General features: G+C 37.0%; 1 protein-coding gene across 2 annotated transcripts in view; it reads right to left on the bottom strand.

Moving 5' to 3' along the window:
* Nucleotides 1-22,758, bottom strand: part of G3BP1 (G3BP stress granule assembly factor 1) — a 34,273-nt gene extending 11,515 nt beyond the window's left edge. Inside the window, exons 1-7 of one of the 2 annotated variants that reach the window (XM_006174612.3) lie at nucleotides 22,521-22,758; nucleotides 8,367-8,479; nucleotides 6,190-6,271; nucleotides 5,530-5,703; nucleotides 3,269-3,359; nucleotides 2,231-2,324; nucleotides 737-938 (exon numbers count right to left, since the gene is read on the bottom strand). In XM_006174612.3, the coding sequence (XP_006174674.1) occupies nucleotides 737-938; nucleotides 2,231-2,324; nucleotides 3,269-3,359; nucleotides 5,530-5,703; nucleotides 6,190-6,271; nucleotides 8,367-8,461 (738 nt within the window). In that variant the 5' untranslated portion in view covers nucleotides 8,462-8,479; nucleotides 22,521-22,758. Of the gene's footprint in view, nucleotides 1-736; nucleotides 939-2,230; nucleotides 2,325-3,268; nucleotides 3,360-5,529; nucleotides 5,704-6,189; nucleotides 6,272-8,366; nucleotides 8,480-22,131; nucleotides 22,156-22,520 lie in introns of those variants that run through there. The other variant, XM_032477150.1, reaches the window with a different exon arrangement.
* Nucleotides 22,759-23,859: the final 1,101 nt, after the last annotated feature.

Genomic DNA, 23,859 nt, shown 5'->3' with positions numbered 1-23,859 from the left:
TGCAAGCTGAGGTCAATTCACTATTTCTCTTTCCTGCTCACCTATGAAAGCTTCCAGAGACCAAGAACCCTATTTACTTTACCAACAGTTCCTCTACTTAGAACGATGGCAAGTGAATTAACCGTCAGGATAAAAGGCATTAGAAGAACCCTGGTCCCTTAAATACGGCACTAAAACATTCCTTCATGGAGTATCAAATGTAAAAGGTTCTGTGAGTACAGGTGACATCATCCTGATGTGATTCAGGGAGAGTCACTGAAAAGCTTCAAACTTTTGAAATCATGGATTCTAATTTGGAAAGTAGTTATATTTCAACAATGTTTCCACTTCTACTATTAAGTTATCCTCAATTGGATTTTACAGAAAAGAGCATGAAAAAAATCTGTTGTACCATGTTATTTTTTAAAAACACAGTCACTTGTTTCTTATAACAAGCACATAATAATTTGCAACTTCTAAGAGGAAATATTAAAAAGATGAGGGGTTTGTTGATATGGTGATAAAACAGCACCTGAAATTACTGGTCTAAAAAGTATTCAAAGCTTCCTTACAAGAGGGAAAAAAATTACTTTTGATTTGATAAAGCAATATGTATCTTACTTCTTTCTGAGGCATGGTCAGTATGTAAGAAATTTCCCTCAACAACCAACATGAAAATGCACCTACAAAAGTCAACAACAAAAGAGATTTTTAAAAATAGACTGGAATAGAATAAGAATGAAGACACACTGCATACTCTCAAGTCCTCCTGCACGGTCTGGGCTGCGTCTGCAGGTGCTGGAGAAGAGCTCTTCTGAGCCTCCTCAGGAGGACTTTCTTCCAACACTGGCTCAGACTTTTCCTCTTGGACTTCAGAAACAGGTTCCTGTTCCGGTTCTGGTTCAGGATCAGGCTCTGGTTCAGCAACAGGTTCTTCTAAATGTTCTTCTAAGTCATTGCTGTCACAGTAAAATTTGAGAAATATCATTCTGCCTCCATTGATTAAGCAAGAAATTCACAAGTATTTAACTATAGAGATCTGAACCTAAAATTAGCCCCTCCCCCACCAAAAAAGATCTAAGAATTCCATATCTGAGTATTAAAACAAGATAACTTATTAGAAAAACCCTCAATGAGCAATCTTACCTGCAGTCAGACTTGCTAAATTCTGATTAAGCAAATACATCAAACAGATCAAAATGAACCAAACCCGTGTTTCTCCGTTAGAATCCCCAAACTATTACAATTTACCTACGACATATAACAAAATTCTAATAGGCTGTGGGGAGGCGGGAAAAGGGGAGTTGTTTAATAGGTACAGTTTCAGTTTTGCAAGATGATAAGTTCTAGTGATCTGTTGCACAATCGTGTGCAAATACTTAACACTACTATAAAGTACACTTAAAAATGGTTAAGGTAAATTTTATGTTACGGGGTTTTCACTACCAAAACAATCTCTCACAATAAACATACACAGAATTTTGGAGAAAAAAAGACATCAGTGATGATTCAGAACAGTTCTTAAACTTCCACATAAGTCACAGGAAATGTCTGTTAAAGCTGTAAGTGTATTCCCCTCTGAAATTCTAATGTGGTAGGTTTGTGGTAGGACAACAAATCTTCATTTTCAAGGAGCAACCCACGTGAGTAATGTATTCAGTCCAACACCACAACTTGAGAAACATCTGAACGTATCCTTTAAGCACTGAATACTAATATTCACACTGGGCACCAAGTAAATAATTCATTTCATTACTACCAAACATTTCTGTTCCGGTTACAGATTAAAAAAAAAAAAAAGGAAAAAAACACCTTAACATACACAGTCACACATTTGTTTTCTGGGCTAATAAATAAAATTCTTTATTGCTATTTAACTCATGTCTGAATTTCTGCCTGTTTCTGCCTAAATCCTTGTGCACGTTATAGTCCTCCCAAAGCACTTAATGCAATGCCTTGGTATGTTAAAAACTTGATAAATCCTAAATCTATTTTTCCACTTATGGCCAAGAAAAAAACTAAACCACAAAGTGACTGCTGGATACTATTTAAGTAGTCCTCAGAGTACAATCTACATTAAACAAGTTATATATTTATGTTAGCTCAGAGACCAAAAGCCAAATCTTTCTTCTGGGAAATTATCATTATTTTCTGAGACTTCTGAGCATTATGGCTGCCCTCCAACAAAGACAAAGACTAAACAACCTGAATTCTCAGGCAGCTCTGGACAAAGGAACAAAGTTTTCCTCACCTGACAGTTTGATCATAGAAAGTTCCAGAATCATCAGGGACCACCTCAGGTGTCTGCTGTCTTTCTTCAGGTTCTTCCACTTCTTCTTCAGATTCTAAATGAGAAAAGAAATTTAAAGTGATGTGTACTTACTTATTTACAAACATACTCTCACAACGCTCATCACTATCAAAAAGGCAATGAAATAGGAAAAGTACACATACATAAAAAAGTAAAGAGAACAGGTCAATTGGGTAAAATTGTGACATGGGTTTTAAGGACAGAAATAAAGCTACTGTAGTGTTTGGGTTAAAAACATAGTCTGAGGTCACAATGCCAGTAACCCAGCTCTACCACCTAACTAGCTATATTACATTAGCAAATTCTGTGCATCTCAAAGCCCTAATTTATTAAATGGGAACAACAGTACCTAAAGTACTTATCCGTAAAGCTGCTGTATTAACACAATAAACAGAAAGCACTCAGTCTTGTCCCAGCCATACGGAAAACACTAAAACGCTAATTACTCTTAAATGTTTAGAGACATCTCTCCATGGGTCTCTTGTGTTTCTGCACAGCTTACAGCTGAGGCAATGGCTACCCTTTGTTCTAGACTATCTTTTAAGAACATTTACACAGCAAACAGCCTCAAGAAGTGTCTCCCTCCAGAACAAAAGGCAGGCATGGCTGCTGGCCATCACAATATTTCCATTTCTTTAACTTACAGTTCTATCCTTGTAATACACCCCACATTGCAATGCAAGCAAGTATCATGTAACTTCTTCAGTGTCCCATGGAAACTGGCAAAAAAATGTTACTATTGTTGCTGTGAGTACAACCTGTCTACTTCTGACTTAGGAGTTTTATGTCTTCTACCAGTATCAGTGAACCAGGCTAACCTGTTAGCTTCAGGTAGGTTAAAAAATCTCAAAGCCTTCCTATGTCTTGACAATCAGAAGTTACTAATGAAAAACAGAGAGAATTATGAAAATCAAGAAACCTATACTCTTCAGGTCAACCTGAGGCCATCAAAAAAAAAAATTTAGACAAGTTACTTACCCTCCTGAGGCTCAGTGACAAAGCCACCAAAGACCTCATCTTGGTATCTGAAGATATCATTGTGAACATAGAACTTATTTGCAACAGAGCCCTGTAATGCCAACAAAACGGTTTCATTTATTCGGCAGACTTTTAAAAAGCCAAATCACCCTACACCATGGTTCCCAAGTGAAGGCAGTATTGCCCAGTCCAGGAGACATGTGGCAATATCTGAAGACATTTTAATTTTAGGTTTCCCATCGGGAGTACAACTGACAACTACTGAGTAGAGGGCAGGGATGCTGCTATAAACATCCTACATTGCACAGGACAACCTCCACCACAAAAAATTATCCAGCCCAAAATGTTAACAGGGCCAATGCTGAAAAAACTCGGCTCTACTAAGGCTGTTAAAAACTACATTCAAGTAGAGTGCTTAAAATACCACCGGATAAATATCTAAAAGTTGATAAAGCTCTAAATATTTAAGATGCCACAGCCCACACTTCGAATAATTTCTTCAACAATAAATACGTATTACCAACTGCAGCAGAAATTCAAAAATTCCCTAAATCTGTATCCAATACTGACACAAGCAATCACGGGTGGTGTAGCTGAAAAGGTTTGTCTATGGGAGGTGCAAGACACACCTAAATCTAAATCCAACTATGTCATTTACCAGATATTCAATTTCTAAGGCACTTTCTTCATCTATAGAATGAGACACCAACTTATACCTTAGAGTTTTGAGAACTGAGACAGTTTATGTGACAATGTATTATACTAAGGTAATGTTAGAATCTTCCTCTTTAAAGGAAAAAGAACTACAAGTAAACTTAGCAATTATCCCATGATTACTTGAATATTTAGAAGTTCATCAACAATTTTAACACTACAGATAATCTAAGTCTTCCTCTAAAAATCTTGACTAAAATGACTTCGTGTAATTTTTCACACTGACAGTTGAGTTATTTTATATTCAAACAGTAAAGTGATAGAGGTTTTACACTTACTATCCTTCAACAGAAAATTATCTTAAGGGTAATGCTGGAGAAAACACTGAATCAGTAAGTCCTCATGGAGCCCCTTCCTTGTCCTCATGCAGACAGGCTTCCTGACTGTGTTCAGTCTAGACAAGCCAGGAAGACAGTACAAATGCAACTGAGCAACATAAACCTTCTGCCCTTTCATGGTAAACATAATAACTAAAAAAACAGGGCTCCTTGAAGAAACAGCTGACCCCAGACCTTGGGTTGGGGCAGGAGCAGAGAGTGTAAGATGAGCCTGATGCATTTTGTGCCACAAAGTGCTCCCCACCTCTCACCCTCTCCATGCGAAAAAAATCAAACAAAAAACCAAAACCAAAAAAACCAGAAACCAGCTCAAAGGAGCTCACACTTAGCAGATCTGGGACATGTGAGACATCTATATAAAGTTAGTAATTCATTAAATCCATTAAATAAACAAAGACCCCATGACAGATAGAAGAAAAGGCAAAGTTCTTTACAAAGAATGCCAACTAATAAATATAGAATGAAAGAACCATCAAAGTAGCAGCTGATTCTGGCAAGTATCAGTGAATGCTAAAGAGTGCCTACAAGCGTGATGAAGAACAGAGTATGTGCACAGTCTCAAAGACTGACCCACAATTTACTTATTAATGAGGAAAGTAAAAATACTAATAGACTAAATGACATCAAGAGCCTAATATGAGGTACAAAAGACATAACCTAAACCTAACCACAAGGAAGTATCAGATAATTCAAACTGAGCCATTCTACACAGAAACTTGTGTCCTCTTTAAACATGTGAACACCTTGAAAACCAAGATTAATGAGTTAAAGCAGATTAAAGGAGCTTCAATAGAAAACACAGCTATGAACAACATGTAAGCCTAGACTGAATCTCGCACAAGAGGAAAAAAATTACTATAAAGATTATTATTGGGACAACTACCAAAATTTAAATATGGACTGCAGATGGATAATGGTATTGTATCAATACTTCCTGAACCTGGTAACTATACTATGGTATGGAAGGCAGTTCCTTACTCTTAGGAAATGCTCACTTGAGTATCTGAGGATAACTAGGTATCATATCTCCAACTTCTCAAAAGGTTTAGAATTAAAAATGACAGGTAAGTAGAAAAAGAATTATAAACAAGCGGGCAAATGTTGACAGTGGCTCTAGGTCAGATATATGTAGGAATTACTACAGTACTATTATTGCAACTTTTCTGTAAATTTACAGTTTCAAACCGTTCATTGTTTCTTTGTTCATACCTCAGGAGCAAGGACAAAAGTCTGCATGAATCTCCTCAAAGCCTGGTTGTTATTAGAGAGCAAGCCCATCACCTGGACCACCACGCCATCATTCAGAGTGGCATGAGCATCGACGTGGCGGATCTTAGTGTGGCAATTGGTGAAGTTTTGTGACATCACTTTCCTATGGATTTCCTAAGGAATTAAGACAAGAGGTAAGGACTCAAAATTTACACAGCCCTCAAGAACAACTAACTTTCTAACACAGCAAACATAGAGAATTTACCTACACATATTCAAATTACAAACTACACGGACCCCACTGTAATTTGTACACTACATTCCCAGTGACCACCTTGAGACTTTTAAAATTACTGTCCTGAATTAATATACCTAAAAATGTTTACAACAGGTGATCCTCATACTAAAACCAATTATCTCCTAACAAAAAAACTTCAAAATATATCATACAAAATGAACAAAAATGACAATATAAGCTCTTCAATGACTATCATATAAATCAAATAGTTACTGAATACCTAAATTTCCAAATAGAAGTTGATCTTCTTCAAATAGATTTGATCTTCAAATATCAATAACTCTATTAAGCATGTATCCACTTCAATTTTATGGGTTATGTTCTAGTTACTTAACAGCTTACATAAAGCTTGTTATGCTTACTTTCTGTCCATAGACCGCATCTGCTGGCTTTCCATTTGAATCCAATCCCCCATGGACATAAGAAGAGTTCTTTCCATAAAATCTGTAAAACAAGAAGATATTTGACATCTTTAAGTATCCTAAGACCACGTATTTACTGTTCATGTTTGGTACCCATCTGCCTCACTGGTACGTTCTTGGAGGCTGGAATGTGTTTCTCTTTTCATCTTTGTATACAAATCATACATCCATCCCCTACATGTCACAGTATTTGCACAATGGGAATGAATTTGGTCAAGGAAGCAGAACATTTCCCCCCTCCCCCCACAAGTCACAAGTTCCAGGTCTCAGGACAATTGTGTTGGGAAGGATTTGGTAGTTCATGTCAGAAAGACCACTTAAAATACAAGCCCTTGCTTTCACTCAAGGGGAAAACAGACAGTTTTGATACAGACGAGGACATCTATATTCTCCACAGATTTGAGAGTCCTTTTATATCTGAGAATACATGTGTTGAATTCCCATTAAAAACCCAGTAACTCAGGCAGATAGATGGGTCTAAGGAGTTTTCCAACAATTTCTGCTGATGCATCAACATGTTCAGACTTAACTCTTCATAGCTTTAATTCATCTATATCCTCAACTACTTCATCTTCATTACAATACTCAATTAGGAAAGTGCCAACCCTATCCTAACCACATACACAGGGGAAATGCCCTAACTCAGGGGATAACCACTATTAGGATTTCTTGATCAGATGAAAAAGTTTTCACATACAAGCTTATTCATGTCATTCTGCATCCTGATTGTACTTTCCTCTGCCCCTCAAAAAGGGACAGATCTGGGCCCATGTAGGTCTCAAATCTACCTTACAACTTTTAAAGTCACTGAGAGGCTGCATGTTAGCCAATCAGTTCATTGCTGGCTAAGCCACCTTTCATTGTACCTTAGAAATTAAATGTGAAAAAAGGATTGTTTGAATCAATAAATAACAACATTGACCAAGAAATATATTAATGTATATGGTTAGTTTCTTTCATCTCCTGCTCCATTTTAAATTCCAAATTTGTCTAACTGCAAAGGGCACAGAATACAATTTTAAGAAAAAATACAACGAAAAGGGAGAAAGAAAAAAAGTTGAGAGACTTATTCTATCACTTTACTAAGTGTGAATACCAACAAATTTTTAACCTCTTAGCATCTTTACCTGTAAAATGAAGTTAGCTCTCCTACAATGCCTTACTAAAAGGTTTTTATAAAGATCAAGAGTAAAAAGGGAAGTGTTCCAGAAATTGTGAAGCCTTAAAAAAAAAATACAAGAGATATTTTACATTTTCAGAGTCAGGACTCAACACAATTTACAAATATTCTTTTACACCTAATAATCACGTGGTATACAATATGCAATCGGCAGAGTACAGAGGAAAAAATAGTTCTGGTCTGACAAATACACATTTTGAAATTTCTAAGAAATATTTTAAGTTCACATATATAGACAAGAGTTTTGTATAATGCAGCATTGTTTGTAGGAGGAATTAATGGAAGTAACTTACATATTCATCATTAAGAGATTAAGTATAAGCTACACCTCTGGAAAATAAAAACTCTGAATACTAAAATTATACTAAAATTAATGTGGTATGTGTACTACCTTTGTAAGATGATTACAGATTTTCAAGTAAAAAAGCTAAAACATAGTATATTAAAAATATTGGCATATACACAGAAAAATTGTTAGCACTGTTTTACTAAAGACTTTCATGTTTATTTCATACATCTGTTTTAATTTACAAGCATAAATCATTTCCACTAAAAAGATACCCAATATTTTAAAGCATACCAACACAAAAGTAAGTCACTACAAGAACAGTCTTATATCTTCAATATGCATTCTTACTAAATTTATGATTCACCAAGAACAGCAAAACAAAAAACGGCAAAAACAAAAGCATAAACATTTTACATTTCCAGGCATTATTTTTCTGATAATGTATAGTTAACAGTCCAGTTTTTAAACATTAGTACATTCTATTTAATATTATTACATAATTTTAACAGTCATCACTTTTCGGTACTTATGTACAAAACACTATAATGCAACAACCCTACAAGGTGCATGATGAATAAGAATCTCAAGCGTAAGCACCTACATAATAAAACACAGAATTAGATGATGCCCAGGAAACAAAAGTTTTACCTGTGTAGCATGTCTGGGGCCTGATTCAGCAGTGTGTAATACTGTCTCACAAATTCCCGCCCGACCAGCAGGGGACTAGGCTTCTCCATAACCATTGCTTTGGTCGATTCAACCTGGGGGAAAAACGTCAAATATGTTCAACCTGAAAGATCCAGTACAAGGGGGAAAAGTGGCAGGGCAGAAGACTGAATCATTTAGCTAAAATCACCTCATGAACTAAAAAGATCATGCCAGCAATTCTTGGGTTTCAAAAGGAATAAACAGTATTAGAACAAACAAAACCCACATACATCAGTGAGATTTTAGACATTCAAATTTACTGCAATCAGATGAATGCTAGAGGAAAAAGTCACTACAAAGAATTAGTCCATCATTATTACCAATATTCAATTTTCTTAAGCTGAATATAAGAACCTCAAAAGTACACAATTCCAATATGCATCCTATCGTAATTTTTCTAAGCTATTAAACTCAAGATCATTTCAATTGTCAGTGGGGTGGGATGGTATAGCTCACTGGTATAGTGCTATGTTCAACCCCCAGTACCACCATTAAAAAGCTAATTAAATAAACCCAACTAACAGTCCCCCCAAAAAGATTGCTCCAGTTGTAACATTACAACATATTTTTATTTATGACAATATTAGATTCAAGGGTGTTAAGTCAATATGTATGCCTTTGACATAAAGGAACATATTATCATATTTTTGGCCAAACTATAGAAATTTAGAGTATCTTTGAAAAAGAAAACACAGAAACTAAAAATTCTAAATATTCTGAGTTTATAACAGGACCAAAAATAAGAAAATAGAACAGGCAAAAGGTAACAAACAAGATGTTTTTAACGCAATAAAAAAATCCCTATGACCTTGAAATTATGACTTTAAAGTTAGTATTGCTGAGTGTTAAGAAAGGCATCTGGAAAAAAAAGGAACCCTCCTACTTTTGGTGGGAATGTAAATTGGTGCAGCCACTATGGAACACAGTATTGAGGTTCCTTAAAAAGCTAAAAATAGAGTTATCACATGATCCAGCAATCCCACTCCTGGGCATATATCCAAAGGAAACTCTTAATTCAAAAAGATACATGCACCCCAGTGTTCACAGCAGCACTATTTACAATAGCCAAGATACAGAAGCAACCTAAATGCCCATCGACAGATGAATGGATAGAGAAGATGTTTTGTGTGTGTGTGCGTGTGCGTGTGCATGTGCGTGTGTGTGGTGGACTCAGCCATTAAAAAAATGAAATAATGCCATTTGCAGCAACATGGATGGACCTAGATATTATTTATATTAAGGGAAGTAAGTCAGAGAAAGACAAATATATATTGCTTATATGTGGTCTAAAAAAAAAAAAAAGATAACAAGTGAACTTACTAACAAACTGGAAATAGACTCACATAGAAAACAAACTATAGTTACCAAGGGGAAAGGGGTGAGGGGGACGGATAAATTAGGAGTTTGAGATTAACATATACACACTACTATATATAAAATAAACAAGGACCTACTATATAGCACAGGGAACTGTATTCAGTATCTTGTAATAATCTATAATGGAAAAGAATCTGAAAAAGAATATATATGCATAACTGAATCACTTTGCTGTACATATGAAACTAATACAGCATTTAAATCAACTATACTTCAATAAAAATAAATAAATTTTAAAAATGAAAGGCACCTAGCACACAGTAAGTTCTCAATTACTGTCAGTTATTGTCGGAAAAAAACAAAACAAATTTATGGTTACCAGTGGGGAAAGAGTGGGGGGAGGGATAAGCTGGGAGTCTGGGACTTGCAGATACTGACCACTATACATAAAAGAAACAACAAGGTCCTACTGTATAACATAGGGAACTATATTCAATCTCTTGTAATAGCCTATAATAAAAAGGAATATATATATAACTGAATCACTATGCTGTACTTCAGAAATTAACACATTGTAATAAACCAACTATACTTCAACAAAACAAAACAAAACAAAACCTTTCAAAAAAAATATTTGGCAAGGGATAATCCAACTTTTCATTTGAGAAGATAAAATCATTCTGAACTTAAACATAAAAGCAAATGGAGGCATGTGTAATTACAGCATAAAGGGAAAAGGAGAGAAATTTTATTTCAGTCTCCTTAAAGGATGGGCAAAACAGATTGAGTTTGGTTGGTCAACTCTTGCACATACAATGTGTGGAGATGTTTATCTTCACTTACTGCATTTCTGCATTCTTCTTAAATACCTGTCCCATTTACTACCCGTTTCACCAAAATCTAAGAAATTAGACTAAGAACAGCAATCTAACTGCATCATTGATACTGCCATGGAGTCTCATTATAATAATAATTTCGAAGTAATATTTTATCAAATATTACTTCTCACATCCAATCTTCCCATGGAGAATGATGAAAATCCTCTAGGTTATATACCAAAGGTAAGAAAAATAAAAATTTATTCATCAGTCCTAGAACTTCTCCTTTCCCTTTCTTTGAGCTTATCTAGATAATTCATACGAGTTAATGTCAGTCATCTGGGTTTCCTCCAATAGCTTTGCATCCTCCAAAGGCTGACATTCACACTGCCAATACTACATGGTTCACTGAAGTGGAAGCTCCAGCTCCTCAAATCTCTCCTTTAAGCTCTTCTATAACAAATATCAACCAAATTTCCCAATCAGCACAAGGGAAATGGTAGCACTGTTTAAAAATATTCCCATCAATTATAATTTAAAAAAAAGAAAAAGTAATATTCTGTGTGTGTAAATACACATAGCACATTAGTGAAAAGGAACAATATTGCTTAAATGTAAAAAAAAAAAAAAAAAAAAGACTGATTTCCTAAATTAAAATAGCCAAAGGCTTCTAGAATTTTACATAAGTCACGGTTGGATAAAAATAACATTTTGAAAGAAGGAGACAAGCTTCTTCCTAAGAGTTAAGTTTTTTAAAGACCACTCCTTATGTAACTTTTCTTAGGTAAGCCCCAAAACTTGAGTGTCTGACACATAACAGGAATAAAAACTTTCTTTCATTCAACATTCTCAACACACATGGAGGTTAGAACTTTATGAGCTAAACAGATTTCTAATCATCTATTTGCCACGTTGAACTGTCCAGTTTTCCAGAATTCAGACTGACAGCAGATACAACATTTTTTTTTCAATTACTATGAAAACTAAGCTAAGGTGCTAGAAATCATAAAGTAGTTGCCTAAGAGGGAACAGACTGGAAACGACCCGAGAGAAACTAGCTGGAGGGAGAAATGTTCTTATCTGAGTGATGGTTACCTGCATAAAACCAACTTTTCAAACAGGACCCTTAAATTCTGTAATTTTATTGTTTGTAAAGTATGTCTCACAAAATCAAAATAAAAATGCTTCCACATGAAAAAAAATAATCCTTAAGACACCATAAAATATATTAGAATTATTAATACTGAACCATCCAACAGCACCAGTGACTACAAAATGTTAAGTGAAGATCTTCAGTAATCTAAAATCACACACTGAAAGTTCTGTGAATAACCTTATCTATCTGATGACCATTCTCAGTAACAAAGAAAATGCAGAAAATTTTGGTGATTTGAGCCCAAAATATTTGAGTCTATAAAAGAGACTCAATCCTCATTAGAAAAATTTTATTTGCTAAATCACTTACCTGAAATTTCCATCTTTATTTCTGCCCGAAACATAAAACAGAAGCAATGACAAACATGTAAACTAACATCACATCTTCTGAGAATACATTAATCCCACCCTGGTTCATTAGAACTCTAAATTCTATCAAATCTAAAATAATGAAAGTAAACAAAATCAAATGATGAGGTTCTACCAGTTACTGACCCACTATGACAATTATCAACTATGTATATCAATGAAAAGACATGCTAAAAAGTTCCTAAGATTCTCCCTCATTTATTAAATACTGAAACACTGTCCTTTTAGGAAAGGTTTTACAATTTTGTACATCTATGGAGACTCTGGCTGTTCCCTATATAACAGCATATGCCAATGGATGCATTATTGGTTGGACTATGAAGCACGTACCAAAATCAGAAATAGGAGACTAAATACATAGTCTTATTACTTTAATTATCAACAGCAATTCCCCCTTCCCCATGCCCTTGTGAAGACTCGAAGACTTTCTAAAAGATATCTGCCACTCTCCCAAAACAAAGTAAGTTCCCTGAACATTCCAAGTAATTCCAATTTGGACATCACTCTCTTGGAATACAGCTTTCAGACTGACAGGATAAACCTTTTGCAGTATGTATCACAAATCACTCAAAAACAGTATTCCTAAGAATGATAAAAACTGAAATCACTGTAGTCTAGAAAGATGAGTGATGAAACAAACAGGACCTGGGAGGGAGGAAGGTAATCACTCACTTTCACCAAAGGAAATTTATTTTCCACTAATTTTATATCCAAGTTTGTAATACTGTGAATGTCGTAATATGCCAAAACTGTACTCTATGATAGGGACAGAAAATACGTTTTCAAATTTCCCTTAAAATTTTTTTCAAGAAATACTGAAAAGGTCCTACATTAGGGGAAGGGGAAAGAAAGAACAGTTCTTGGCCTCAAGAAGTAAACAAGGCCACTTAGAAATACTTAAGGAATTAAAAGAAAAAAATACTTAAGGAAGCCCCTTAATGCTAAATGGAGAGGATCAAATCTGTATACAAGACACTTTTGATTAAAAGCAAGTGTGCTGAAATTTTTTAAAAAGGGGAGGAGAGGATAGAGCTCAGTGGTAGAACACATGCGTAGCAAAGAATTAAAATGTTTAAAATTTTTAAATAAATAAATAAATCTAATTACTTCCCCCCAAAAAGCTTACACAAAAAAAGCATTAAAAAAAAAAGATGGGTGGACATAGCTAGCTCAGTGGTAAATCATGTGCCCAGCATGCACAAGGTCCTAGGTTCAATCCCCATTACTGCTCTTTTTAAATAAATAAAATTAAGAAAAAAGCACTTAAAAAAAAAATACTTGAAGCAAAGATAGTAAACATGACCTTCAGTTTACCAGTTCTAACCGAACTGATAAATCCAAGACCAGTAAAGTATGGCAAATGAACTTTGAAACCAAGTATTCTATTTTAAAGCAGTAAATGAGTACTTGACACGCAACAAAGGGAAACCTCCAAATTTCTTTGATAAGTTCTCACTGGGGAAAATTCTAATACCATTCACTGCTTGTGCTCCTGAGCTAGTAATAATCTGGTGCAACGTAAAAACTGAGAACACTGACCACTCCTGGTTGGTTGTTGGTTTTTGGTTTCTTGGGGGGAGGGGGGGATGAAAGGGGAATTCTGTATGAAACAGTCCATACAAAAATTACTACATAAAAACCACAAGGTGTAAATACATACAACATAAGGTATAAGAACATATATAAACATAATGAATAAAAGTATTCATTGTTGCACTATAGCTGTGTTATAGGAAATTATATTGTTTCATGTAATAGATATAGAATATTTTTAATGCGATACTATGTAGCTATTAAAGAGAAAAAATGTATAGACCTCTGAATTGCTGGAATGTCCTGTGATGAACATACATTACTTTCAGAATAAAATAAAAACACAGCAAAGGGTACCAGGTCCAATAATTAATGGTATGTTACCCTACATATTTTACCTCTTAAAAGGAAATGATCTTTAAAAATTCTTTTAGTTTGTAATTCCATAAATTTACTCCACTCTGACTTTAATTAGTACAAACTCGGTACTTCAAAAGATCTGAGGACCACAGAACATCTCTGTGTTTACTAGCAGCAGATATAGATGGTCCAATTTCAACTTTTTCATGGTGCAGGAAGTTTCCATCTGGTTACTTTCTCCCAACTTTCAGGGCTAAGGTCTAAGAGCTAAGCCAACTCCTAAAAAGCTCTGGTTTCATCTTTAAATTTGTCTTACAACATCTATTTACTTTGTTTTTTAAAAGGATTATATCAGAATATTTTCTGAAGTTTTCCAATTTTAGGAAAGATTTGCTTTTGGCCTTAATACTGTAAGCTTTCCAACAGCATCATTTTGTGATGATCTTAGGGTCCATCAAAGCAAACAAAAGCATGACTAACGTACTTTACAGAATAGGAAAGCAAAGTTTGAGGCAACAGAATTGTTATTAGTTACCTACAAGAAGAATTTAATTTTTATACTTTTCTTACTATATTTGTAAACCACACATCAGTGAGTGCTATCCTAAAAAAAATATACACAGAAATGTCAACATCACAGATTAACATAATCACGGATTTATTTTTCACTAGTTGACCCTGATTTGTGAAATACTCCCTTAACTTTCAAAATATCCACTTAATCTCAAATTACTAGATTGCATGGCAACTTAAAAAAAAATTCCACATCAATAATTTCGCTGGAACGCAGAGAAATGTTAAAGGTGCTTCTTTTAACTGAGCCTAAAAAAGCCTTGAGCATTTATGTTCCAAGAGCAGGGACATATGAACACCAACTATAATCCACCTGAATTTTTAACTAGTAGAGCCTACTCTTTCTAATGAAATCGAAATAGCAAAATGTCTTAACTCAAGATCTCGAAGTATCCATTGTAAATTAAAAACCACAGCATCATACTATAAGAGATTAGTATCCAGAATGGATACAGAATGCCCAAACAGATCACTAAAATAATAACCTAAGAGAAAAACAAAGGAAATGGAATAGGCAATTCTCAGGAAAGTACACAGGCAATAAAACTAAGTAACTAACAAAATGTATATTAAAACTTAGCAGTTCTCACAGGAGATCGCCCAAAATATTAAAATGTCAAAAGACAGATACATACACAAGAGAAACTCACTCATTTGCACACAAGACGTAAACAGAGAAATTAAGTGCCACTCTATTTCTAAAACCTAAAACAGGTAACAACCCACATGTCCATCAAATGGGAAATGGATTAAGCTGCGGTTTATTCACGTCATGGAAACTTCTGTAATCATATAGGCATTTAAAAGACTGAAAAGTGGTACAATAATTATGCCAGGTTAACTGGACTGAATTAGGACTGTTCCTGGGAAACAAGACATAAGTCACCCTATTTATAGCAGTCATAAAGTCGGCATGAACTAGATCTCAAAAACAAAGTCAGTTGCCAAATATGTACTGTATGATAGCTTTTAAATGTTTTAAGTTTTTAGTATATACAAAATAATACCAGCTATTATTCATAGATGCATATATTATTTTAAAAATAGTCTGGATGTAAAAATATACAAATAGAGCCATGCAACAGAATAAATATACTGACATAAATGGACAACTGATTTCCAACAAAAATGCATACAATTCAGTAGAAAAAGGGTAGTCTTTTTAACAAATGGTGCTGGAACAACTGCATATCCATATACAGAAATAAACAGAACTTCAATTCAGGCCTCATGGTATATTAAAATTTAACTCAATGCTTTTAGGTAAAACCTAAAACCATAAAACAAGTAAAGAAAATCTGCATGACCTTGAGTCATTTTTAGACTCAACACCAAAAACATGATCTGTAAGAGAACAGACTGATAATGTGAATGTCATCAAAATTAAAACGTTTTGCTCTGCAAAAGATACTAAGAGAAATGAAAAGGCAAAGCACATTTGGAATAAATATTTGCAAAGCAATGAGCAAAAGAGACACTTCATCTAAGAAATTACTCGAATACCAAATAAGCAGATGAAAAAGGATGAACTTCAACATCATTAGTAATCATAGAAATGCAAATTAAAACCACAATAAGGTACCACTACACACCTGTCAGCATGACTAAAACTAAAAAAGGCTGACCATACAGTGCTGGCCAGGATCTTGAGGAAATGGAACCCTAAAACACTGCTGGTAGGAAATGTAAAATGGTACAACCACTTTTTCAGGCAGTTAAGTTTCTTAAAGCTTTATTTGTAATAGCGAAAAGCTGAAACAAACCAATATCCATCAACTGGTGAAGGGATAAACAAATTGTGGTATATTTACAGAACAGCACTATTCAGCAATTTTTTTTTATTAAAGTACATGTTGTATGATCCATTTACATAACAATTATAGAAAATGTAAACTGGTTTTCAGTGACAGAAAGCAGATAAGGGATTCTTGGGGGCAGAAGAGGAGGGTGAGTGGATAGTAGAGGGGATTTCGCAAAGGGGTGTGAGAAGACTTCTGGGGTGATAGGCCTTTTCACTGTCTTGATTGTGACAGTTTCACAGGTATCAACAATGCCAAAAGCTATCAGTCTGTACACTTAAAATACGTGCAGTTTATTGTATGTCAGCTATATCTCAATGAAGCCATTTAAAAAAATTTTTAACCCACATGTGAAACAGCTCGGAAAGACAAAAGATTGTCTCAGTGGAAGAGAAAGGAATGGAAACCTGCATAGAAAAAAAATTCAAACTTAAGAGTGATGCAAAATGTTAACAGTCAATTCTGAGTACAATGGTATTTAAAGGGTCTTTTTACTCTACTTTAATAATTTATCAGAAACACTAAGGAAAAATAAACAGCAAGGGTTTTTGTGTACTAATATAAGTACATAGTAAACTGTTGTAAATTTTGTAGAAAGGTTATGCTATGTAGTATTCAAACATTTGAAATTTGGTTTAATTACCAGCGAAATTAATGTTTTCCCAGAACCAGAAAAACTGATACTGAAACCAGTGTCTGTGCTCAGAGCAAGAGCAGTATAACCATCACTGGATCTACTACTGTTCAATCTGTTCTCCAGACTCCTCACATTTACCACCTGTCACCTCCCTTCAAAACCCTTCCTGACAACTCCTTGGAGAAATGGTTCATTCTAGGGCTTGGACAGGCAAAATACAAGATGAGTCTAAAGTATCTGATAAAGAAAGATAATGCTTAATTAAAAAAAACCAACAACAAAAAACCTTGGGGAACATCAAAAGGACACAAGAGCCAAAACTGGAACATTTCAAGCAATAAAACAGTAAGTAAAAAAGCAAAAATAAGTTAGGAAAACACTGGATTACAACCCCAAAGAATATCCATAAGCCCATGCTGATATAAATAACTAAAAAAATAAAAACAAATAAATAATGGGTAAATAGTCCTAATAATATGGGAAAATAAAGTCTTAATAAGACTAATAAAATAATAAAATATAACGGGAAGAGACAAATCTTTCTTACGGAAGAATTCCAAACGATGTAGAAGGAAGAAGGGAAATAAAGGATCATCATGAGAACACAACAATCACAGTGGCAAGCAAGACCCATCAATAAATGCTCAATAAGGGGGGAAACTTGAGAGAAACACAATATTTGCATAAGTTCAAAGTGTTCCCACCAAATGCTTAATAACAATAGTGGGAGCTTTAATACAGGTCCACAAATTCAAATATTCTCCTCCCTTGGTAACTAGCTTCTAATAAAAAGAATATGCAAAGGAAAAACATACTAACCTGGTAGATACCACTTTAATCAAGTGGTCAAGGTTAAATTCAACCAGAAACATTATGTGTCCCATGTGTGGTAAGAAGGTTAAGTCACCTCTGTGGTATTCTTCCCAATAATCCATAACCTCAGTTTACTCAACACCAAGTATACCCAAATTGAGGTCAAGGGTCAAGGTCATTAAAGACAAAGAAGTACAAGAAACTGTCACAGATCAGAGAGAAACTAGAGACATGAGGTCTAACTGTAATGTGGTATCTTGGATTGGATCCCGGAATAGAAAAACGACATCAGTGGAAAAACTAAGGAAATCCAAGTAAGGTCAATGCTTCAGTTAACAGTATTTTATCAATGTTAATTTATTTTTGATAAATGTACCATGATTTTGTAAGATGTTAACATTAGGGAAGTTGTGTGAAGGATATACAAGATATGTATTACAACTCCTCTGTAAATTGAAAATTACCTCAAAAACAAGTTTCTTCGAAAGAAAAAAATTCAAGACAAGAATTGGGAAACTTAACAATTCACTAACTTTTTTGGTTTCTAGCATCCCTTCCAAAGTTAAAAGCTAGTCAGGTTAATAAGCAACAATCAGTCTTTTCTCACCAAGATAAATACTTTATAGTCAATACAAATTCCTCAACTATGAAATTCCTTAAAAACATGAATTTTCCATCCTTTAGATCCCATAAAGCATAGGCGGACACATGTCAGGAATCCCTAAGAGCAAGCTCAAGAGTCCACAAACATTGGGTATGAGTGAGACACAGTGTACAAAACCTGGAAGGGCAGGTAGGTGTCACTCATGGCTTCGAAGATTCTGGAACCCTCAAAGTTTTTTGAATAAGGAAACCTCTACCACATAGCTGTCTATGTTCCTAACTTGGTATACCACATGCTTTACAAAACAGGTTAGACAATTATTTGGGTTTCAGGGCAACAGTTCTTACAAATAAAGATGTGTGAAAGCACTTTAAAAATACATAAAAGGCCATGCAAAGACACAATGACACTGCTACAAAGCCACTTAAGTTAGTAGCCACCGGGAAGACATTCCTACTAAGTGGAAGTGTGTCCCATCCAAGAAGTCAGCTTTCTTCTCTGAACCCTCTCTAATAATTTATTTTTTATCAAATACCTGCAATACAGCATACAGGCTAAATAGCTAAGCAACACGACATGACAAACTGGCCAGATGGCAGAACTGGAAATCTATCACTTAAAGTCATCTGAAAATCTGATTTTATTTACAAAGGCCACACCCTAGAAGAAAACTTTTAAACTACACTCTGCTTTTATAAAGCTCCTCCTTCCCATTCTTCAAATGCAGATTATTCCTAACTCTTATCATCTGGCTTGCAATTCATCTCTCCAACCAAGGCCAGGGTGTCCAGTATTAAAAAAAATAAACAGAAAGCTGATTTCTGAGATTTAAAAACATAACCTAGTTAACCACCACAGTGTCATCACCTACTATAAGTGAGATTACAGTTGCCGAATCTAAATTTAACTCCATGGCTGGAAGGATAGTATTGTACTAAAGGTTTTTCCCACTAGCTGTTAAAACTGACTAGCCAGGAGAGGAAAAAAAAGCTTTTTCTTTTCTCACTTACCTATTTTAACTATTATCTCCCTTTGTAAAGTCAGTAAGTTTTGTCCAGGGCAGTCTTCCTCCAACCTCTTTCTTTCTCTTCAGTAATGCTTTGGCAATTCTAGGTCTTTGATGGTTCCATATAAATTTTATTATGATTTGTTCTAGTTCTGTGAAATATGTCCTGGGTAATTTGATAGGGATTGCATTAAATTTGTAGATTGCCTTGGGCAGTGTGACCATTTTAACAATACTGATTCCAGGGCAATCTTAAAGCACAATTAAATGAATATGCAATGCATATTTGAATTCTAAAATATTTAAAAAAAAAATCCAATGACAAAATGTTTAAAGATCAAGAAGGTAATTTTATTAAACTGGCAAAAAGAAAAAGAAACATTGGTTTAGGACACACATTCAGGCTTTATACTAAATGTCATCTTTTAAAATTGTCCCATCCATCCTAAGAACCACACACAATTCACAAACCTATAAAAATTTGAAACTAATCTCTGCTCTCTACTTTCCAGGTGAAATACTAAAACAAGTTAAAGTAAAAATGAAAAATAATGTAAATTACAAAAAACTGCTGCAAAGTAGGTCACCAACAAACATTACCAAATCTCCTGATGTTCCTTTAACAGACTGTCAGCTGAGAACAGCCAACCAAAGTGAGTTAAATAAAGAACAAAGAACTGCCTACTTTTCTACCAGTTAGAAGATACAAAAGCTGAGACTGAAAGGACTTAACAACAAAAGTAATTCTTAGCTTGGGTGGGTGGCAGACAAACCTTATATTATCACTATTTGCTTCATTTCATTTGTTCTTGATAAATGAATGCATAAGAGATCAACTGGGCTACCAATCTGTGAAAAACCAGTTTTCACATTCCTACCCAACTGATAATCACTAGCTTGAAGCCAAGAACAGTAGTTTTTAAAATATCTTAAGGGGAAACTAAACTTCCCTCAATGCATAAGGAACTTTCATTCTGATATATTTTACCTCAAGGAATAATTAGTTGGACTCAAACTTAACAGTTTAAATGTAGGTCATAAAATTAGCATTTTAACATTTAACTTAAAATGCTAATTCAATACTTAACTGGTATCTAAACACAGGTAACTGGAACTGCCACAGGAAGGCAAGTTCCAAGGAAAACAATGTTATATTCTAAAGTAATTTGTTATTCATGGTAACACCAACAAAGAATTTTTCCAAAAAATATTTTTATCTTTTATCTGCAGCTACTTTCTGTTAAGAAATATGGAAATTACTGGGTAAATGGAAACGCAAGTATTAAGCTTCCTCATACCTTTTTAATTTACTTACAAGGATGTAAATTATGTGTTCCCTCTGGCTGCAAAAAAATTCTTAAAGACCAAACCTAAAAAGTATCTGTATACATAAAATAAATTTCTTTAAAAAAAAAAGAAAGAAAAAAGGCTGAAAGCCATTCCAATCAAAGTTAATTCAGAGAGCTAGCCCCAAAACTTTCACTGCCATCTGAGCTCAAATAGAGACACTTGTGATGCAAAGTAATGATACAGCTCTGCAACACAGGAACATTTATTATTTCATTAAACCTTTAAAAATCTCAAGTATAACTAACTAGAAATACTTAAACTCAAGTCTTGGAAGGTGTATTCCACGTTTGCATGTAACAGGAGCATATACAAATGCTAAATGTATCTATGTAGACATCCAGAGAAGATCCCAACTCTACAATGGTTAAGACTTCCGAGCCCATCTCAAGCACCCGTAATTCACCTAGCTTAGGCTCCAGGGAGTCAAATTTATACTATAACTGGGCACCATGCTTTCTACTCCAATTTCAAATTTTAACTTATACATGTTGCCAGATACGAAACCATCGCTATGCAACCTTATTTTCTTCAACTGTAAAACGAGGAAGTTGAACTATTTTCTTGAAGGTCTCTCTCAAAAGTCTACTCTAATCAAAAAGAAGAAGAAAAAAGATTCAAGATCCAGTATCAGAGCCTGACTTCCTGCTGGCGGGAATTTCCCATCATCAGGCTCTAAGTTTCCAATTTGACGAGGAACACTGTGCAGGTTCACTTACGCTTAATCATTTTACTGTATACTTTTCCCAGAAGGTTTCAGGAAAGCCCATCCATCAGCTCTCTGTAGGAATACCTGTAGAAAGGAAGCCCTAACGATTTCTTTGCCTTTGTTATAATCGCACGACCAGCTCTCGTCTCCCTGGAAGCCCACAACTAGTCCCAAGTACGAACGCCGCGCAGTCAGTCTTCCAAGGTTAATACTGTCCCCCGAGACTAGTGCTCTTGGGGGCGAAGGTGCCCTAGAGCCGCACAGGGCGCTGGAACAAAAAATAAAACAGGCTCGGGGACTAGGAGTCAAGTGACCTGGGTTCAAACAAATACCTGCCCTTAAGATGTGTGTGCCTTTGACCATGTCACTCCACCTCTGGGCCTTCGAGTCCGCTGTAAGAGGGAATAACCGTACCTACCTTACCGGGGCGTTGGAGGAGGAAAGGAGAGGCACTCAAGTCGCTCAGCACAGTGCCTGGCACACAGCGAGGGCTTAGAAAAATGTTCATTATTACCATCACTCCAAACCCATGACCTCGCTGCTCCCCTTTTACTCCCTGTGAAACCTAGGAGCAGCACTTCTTCCCGAGTGGAGAAATTCTCAGTCCACTTTCACGTCCTCCCCACCCCTCACCCCAATAAAAGCCTCCTCTGGTTTGGGCTAACCTGGAGCACCCGACAGGGGAGGAAGATCTTGGCTGGCCCCTGGCGGGAGGAAGGGGGGGGGCCGGAAAAGCTGGCGAGCAGCCGCGCGGGGCCCCAAGCCCCCGAGATCACCCTGGGCCCGGGCGGCGGCCGCGGCTCGCTCTCGCCCCGCGTGGCCGTTGGGCGCGGCACGCGCACGCGGCGGACATGGCCCCGCGCGCCGGCCGGGATGGGGGGCGGGGGGCGCAGAGCCTCCGCGCGCCCGTGCGCCCGCCGCGCGCGCCTGCGGCCGTTGGGCGGGGAGGGGGGGCGCGCCTCGTACGGTCACCGCTCGGACTTCTCCGCCCTCACCACCGCCCCAGCTCGTCGTCGTCCCGGGGCCGCCCAACCTCGCCCACACCCCGGCGTACCTGCACGGCTGAGCGGGAGAGGAACAAGCGCTGCTCCACGGCACGGGAGAAGGTAGAAACCCCTCACGCAAACGCGTCCGCACACACGCGTGCTCCGTCGCCGGGCTATATAACGACGATTCAGCCTAACTTGTTGCGGCCAGGTCGGGCATACTGGTGGCCAATCCCGACTGCGTCCTCTGGACTCTTCGAGCAGCAATTGGGTACTGACTCAGGATGAAGGCGTGGCTCTTGATTGGCTTTGACTCATGCCTATGAGACTGTGAGGAGCTCGTTTCCCTAGTAACGGATTGGCAGGTAGGGAGACCAATAACAAAAGGTACTGTAGGAAGGAAGGTGGGAAGTTCTTTGACCGATATCCACAGTAGCCAATAAGTGCATGGAACCGCTCCCATTCGTTAAAACGTCTTCCTCTGGGCGGAGATCCGTTTTCCAGGCAGGAGCGGTTGCTCCACAAGGTGGGGCCCGTGTACTTTGGGGAAGTAAACCCCAAGCAGCTAGGAGGTGGGCGCCAGGGTGGCCAAGGGATCCCCCGGCCAATCGCAACGCGGGAAGAGCTGATTGACGCTGGGGTTGGACTGTACCGAGGGGACCAAGCGCCCCGGCCGCCGTGCCCTCTGGGGCGGTTCTGAGGCACTCCTGGCCCGGGTTTCTGTCCATTTTCCTTTCTTTTCTTCCCTTGTTGGGTGCGGCCCCTGAGGCCCCCTCTCCCGCCTTTTCCCGCACAGTTTGGTACCAGGAGAACCAGTTGGCAGTTTCCCGTTGCTCGGGTTTTTTTTTTTTTTTCCTTCTTATTCCAACTTTTTTTAATTAGCGTGCGGCCGCCTAAGGGCACTTGCTGGCTCTCACGATTAGTCAGCACTATTGTTGGACAACTGTTCGAGGAAAGCCACAGGAGAAAGTGACTCCCGCTGTGTACCTGAGATATTGTAAAAGGGTCGCACGTGAAGTGTTGAGTTTGAGAATACCAATTTGTAGCCTGCTCTTCTCGGCAAGTGCTCTGCAGGTCGGCTCGTGGGTGTTCACCTAGGAACCGTAGTTTGTAAATTCTCCCATCGGCTTGGGCCTTCTTGCAGCAGCCTGTGCGTCACCACCATTGTCATGCAGATTTCTAAGTGCTGTGGGTGCGGGGGCTTATTTCTTCAAGTCATCCCACCTTAAAAAATGGAGCTTGTCAAACTCCTATATGGACACCCCAAAGCTTTCCCGAAACAGTTCAGGGGCTAAGGGGCGCTCCAGCCTGGTCCGGTTCACGTCTCTTAGGGTTTCCTTGGGCCCTCTGTTGGTCACCACGAGCATTTGATATGGAAATACAGGGACAAGCCTCGATTCCTTCTCT

This window comes from Camelus ferus, chromosome 3, assembly GCF_009834535.1.
Source record: "Camelus ferus isolate YT-003-E chromosome 3, BCGSAC_Cfer_1.0, whole genome shotgun sequence".
NCBI classification, from domain to species: Eukaryota; Metazoa; Chordata; class Mammalia; order Artiodactyla; family Camelidae; genus Camelus; species Camelus ferus.
This window is presented reverse-complemented; position numbering and strand designations above follow the sequence as displayed.